General features: G+C 30.8%; 1 protein-coding gene across 1 annotated transcript in view; it reads left to right on the forward strand.

The window, feature by feature from the left end:
• LOC106867600 (voltage-dependent calcium channel subunit alpha-2/delta-3) overlaps positions 1-4,229 on the forward strand; it is a 620,656-nt gene extending 616,427 nt beyond the window's left edge. The window contains exons 23-24 of the mRNA XM_052966750.1: positions 608-704; positions 4,145-4,229. Of these exons, the coding sequence (XP_052822710.1) occupies positions 608-704; positions 4,145-4,229 (182 nt within the window). The remainder of the gene's footprint in view (positions 1-607; positions 705-4,144) is intronic.
• Positions 4,230-4,451: the final 222 nt, after the last annotated feature.

Here is a 4,451-nt window from a genome sequence, read left to right on the forward strand (position 1 = left end):
ATATATATACATATATACACACACACACACACTGGTCTTCAAGCAGAACTGAAGAGCAACATCCGAGCTGCTTATTTTTAAGAGACCAATCAAGCAATGGCATTACTTTTGATACCAACCGGTCTGAGCCTGTCCCTATATTTGTGATATAAACTTCCTGTTTGAAAGTAATCTAACTCAAAACCATTCCTCGAAATTTCATGGTGATTTATGTTCCAAACATAATGACCAAGTTATTCAACTAAATTCTTCATTATTTTCAAAATTAATTGAAACAAAAGTAACCTATCTTAATGGAAATATTACTCTGTCAAACTTTATATCAATTTTATTGTTTTTCACAGAAATATGTATGCATACCTTCCTTTATAACAAATTTATAGCCAGTCACATGCATAGTTACAGACTAAAAACATGCCCAAATGCACAAATTCAGAACTTTATATGCATGCAGAAACAAATCATTTACCTGAGTATAACTTGCACAAGAATATGTAAAAATGCAGTCAGTTGTCATGCACCACTGCACACATATTGATACAGCTCAACTGATATGTTATTAAATACAATTCAAAATTTGACTGCAATTGACTGAATCTTCTTGCAGGTGACCGAGATTTAGTTAATCTTTTAGCTTTTGATGCTGACATGCTGGTAAAACTCTTCAAAGTATGGAAAGGAAAGAAGAGGGAAAAAATTAAGAAGTATGTACAAAATATCTTGTTCAAATATTTCGTGAATAATTGCAATATTTTGACGTAGAATATTGATTTTTTAATCTTTCATTGATTCTGTCTTCCACTTTTAATGTTATTATATGCTTTTATTTCAATTCATACTTTGTATTACAATTTTTAAAATTTTAATTTCAATCAATTATTTCTATTTATAGAGCTATTCATCATCTTTTGATTTTTCTTTTCCTTTTTTCTTTCTTTATAATATATTTTCTTCTTAGAAGAAAGCGCAAATATTTCAGCTCTTAGTCACTGAAAATTTTCGGCATTAACCCATTAGGCTGTTTGCTATCCAAATCTCTGAATAAACTTAAACCAGTTCCCTTTGGCTAAATCACTTGCCAATCAAATTGAACTGATATCTATCTTTAGACATTTGAAAACTGATTCAAAGGTGTAATATTCTTTAAAATAATTTTATTTTCATTTCTTATCTTAATAGATTCTGTTTAAACCATAGGTGTGAGAATAATACGTTTTCAAATGTTACAAATTACCATTCCAACATTTAGATGCATTTTGGATTACTTTGAAACATGTCTCCAGAATCTGAATGAAGTGCTATATTATTTGTTCAATGGACTGTAAGCACTAGACACTTATTACTTAGTTCCAATGACTTTATATTCTAGGTTACTTAATAGAATAGTTATTATCTAAAGCAGTGGTTCTCAACCATTTTTTACCTATGGACTCCCTGTGATTGCTATTTTACTCGATTGGCCACTCATAGCCATTCAATGTTAGGAAAAGTCCTATTATATTTTTATAATTAAATATTATTAGGAATTGTATTAAAAATAATTATGTTTAGGTATTTGTTTTGCATGATTCTTTAAAAAAATTTTGTTTAATATTTTGTGTATTGTAGAAGTATAACAAGTTTATTGCACACAAATTTTAACAACAAAATCTTATATGGAGCCCTAAGGGTCATATGGAGCCCTAAGGGTCATATGGACCCTAGTTGAGAACCCTTGCTCTAAAGAAGGTTCTCCACTAAATCCATGACCATACTTTCTAGTTCTACTCTAATCATGTACAATTATAAAAAGCATCTACACAAATCTGGAGTCTCATGATTACAAGTATAAAGGAAATTCATTAATTTTTTATAAAGCTGACATATTTGTTCATTAAACATCAGTGTTGATAACATTCAACAGTATTTTTTGTATACCTATATCATCATTCTTCACATTCAGCTATAAAATGTAAAAGTTAGGTGCCTCAGTTATCAAGTTGTTTGTTTGATTGATTGCCTGAGTATCTGCCCTAGTTTCATTAAACGACTGAAACTAGGAAGTCCAAATTATTTTATGAGTGTTTACAAAGCAAGATAAACAATTGTTATTTTATTTCGTTCCATTATGTTTTATTTATTTATTTGTTTATTTGTTTATTTGTTTATATGTTTATTTATTGAGAAATTTTGCTGAGATGAAAAATAAAAATCAATAAATCAAAATCCAAAATGCAATATAAAGATAAGTTATACAATGAACAAAATCAGTTGCATGAAATATTAAATTCAATAGAAATACGCCTCCATACTGAGTTACATAGCAACACAACTTGTTTCAGACATTGGTGGCTATAATAGTAATAATAGTAATAATAATAATAATAATAATAATAATAATAATAATAATAATAATAGTAATAATAATGTAAAATTCATTCAAATATTGACCACTGCATATGTAAAGGAACATTTCCTTTTGTTTCTATTCATTAAATTTTTACACTTTTATTGGTGAGTTCTAGCATTGCTGAGGCACGACCATTAAATTGGGTCAGATCTTTATTCCAAATATGAAACAGGGTGGGGAGGAAGGAGATGCAGGCCAATATCATTCTGCTTGGAGGATTTTTTTCTTTTTTTTCTGGTTTTACTGCAATATATTTATTGATGATCTAGTGTAGAACTATCATTGAAATAAATAAATTACAGTTTCTACATGTAAAAAGAGAAGAATCATCATCATTATCATCACATTGCATCTGCATTCCATGTTGGTATGGGTCAGATGAGTCATCATAGTCTATGTTACTTCTTATTCAGAGTTACTGCTCTCCAAAGCGTGGTTAGGGATCCATATCTTGTTCATACACTTTATTTCAGTTTGGCTTCAATGGCTTAATACCCTTATCAAAATGTGCTGAGTGTATTTTATGAGGGCAATGATGCTAGAACAGTTATCAAGCCATCTAAGATCCAAGAAAAATGTCTAGAACCAGTGTATCCAGAAAACTCACCATAAGAAATTTTGCCATGTAGAAAAATTCACTGTATGGACACTTATAAAGCATATTATATCAGAATGATAAAAGGGGTTTACAAAGGCTCTAAATAGAAAAATCTTTATTCAACACCAAACATTAAAAAAAAATGTGATGTGATCATTTCAAATGAAATTTCTTAATTGAAATGTCCTATAACCTGAAACCACATCATTCCTTGTGCACAATTTTCTGTGGTTACTTCTTGTCAAGGTTTTCTATCCAATACTGTTCAGATAGAAGTAGTTTTTTTGTTTTGTTTTTATTTTTTGTTTTTTGGGGTTTTTTTGTTTTGTTTTGTTTTTTTGTTTTCTTCTTCTTTTCAACCATCTGAGACTAAAAGCAGCTGAAAAAACTAAAGTTTATAATTCTTCTGAACTTCAATATGCTGATGATAACACCATCACAAAGCACAGTTCTGAAGATCTTCAGGCTATTTCAGATATATTTGGGAATGTATATGAATGTTTTGGTCTATGTATACCTTTAATCCTTTTGATATTAATCCACCTGAGATGACTTCTGGTTCTCAGATATAAACATTTTGTTTCAAAGTAGTCTTCACATTAATTTGTATTCCAAAATTATTTTACTAAATTCTTCATTATTTTCAAAATTACTTGAAACAAAGGTAATGAATTTTATCAACAATATACTAACAAAAGGATTATGGTAACACAGGCACCAGTTTCCTAATGGTGTCTGTGTTTATGTCCTATAACGTAATGTTACAGCAAACAAACAGTGATCCATCAACTAAAATCCCATCAAAGAGATGCCCCAGTATGGCTGCAGTCCAATGACTGGAACAAATCATCATCATCATCATCATCATAATTTAACATTCGTTTTCTATGCTGGCATGGGTTGGATGGTTTGACTGAGAACTGGCAAGCCGGGAGGCTGCACCAGTCTCCAATCTGATCTGGCAATGTTTCTACAGATGGATGCCCTTCCTAACGCCAACTACTCTGAGAGTGTAGTGGGTGCTTTTTATGTGCCACCAGCATGGGAACCAGTCAGGCAGCACTGGCATCAAGAGTAAAAGCAGTTATAATATATGATTTTTCTGTTGTTTTGGCTTTTATATGCTAATGGTGTATACATTTGTTTCCTCTCCCTAGGAAAGGGGTAGAAATTATTTTTGTTGGAACATCTTCTGGATTGTTTCTGTACGAACAGTTTGTGGATGAATTGACTGATTTGTAAGTATTGATTGAGCCAGCCTCAATAATTTAATTTCTTTGTTTTTTTTTTTCTTTTTACCATTTTTCTATCATCTTCATTAAAGTATATAATTTAGACAATTAAACTATGTGGGTAATGATATCAGGTGTGATGTCTTCCTTCTATGTCTCTCTTTCTCTCTCTCTCTCTTTCTCTCTCTCTCTCTCTCTCTCTCTCTCTCTCTCTCTCTCTCTCTCTCTCTCT

Source organism: Octopus bimaculoides, chromosome 3 (genome assembly GCF_001194135.2).
Source record: "Octopus bimaculoides isolate UCB-OBI-ISO-001 chromosome 3, ASM119413v2, whole genome shotgun sequence".
In the NCBI taxonomy this organism is placed as follows: Eukaryota; Metazoa; Mollusca; class Cephalopoda; order Octopoda; family Octopodidae; genus Octopus; species Octopus bimaculoides.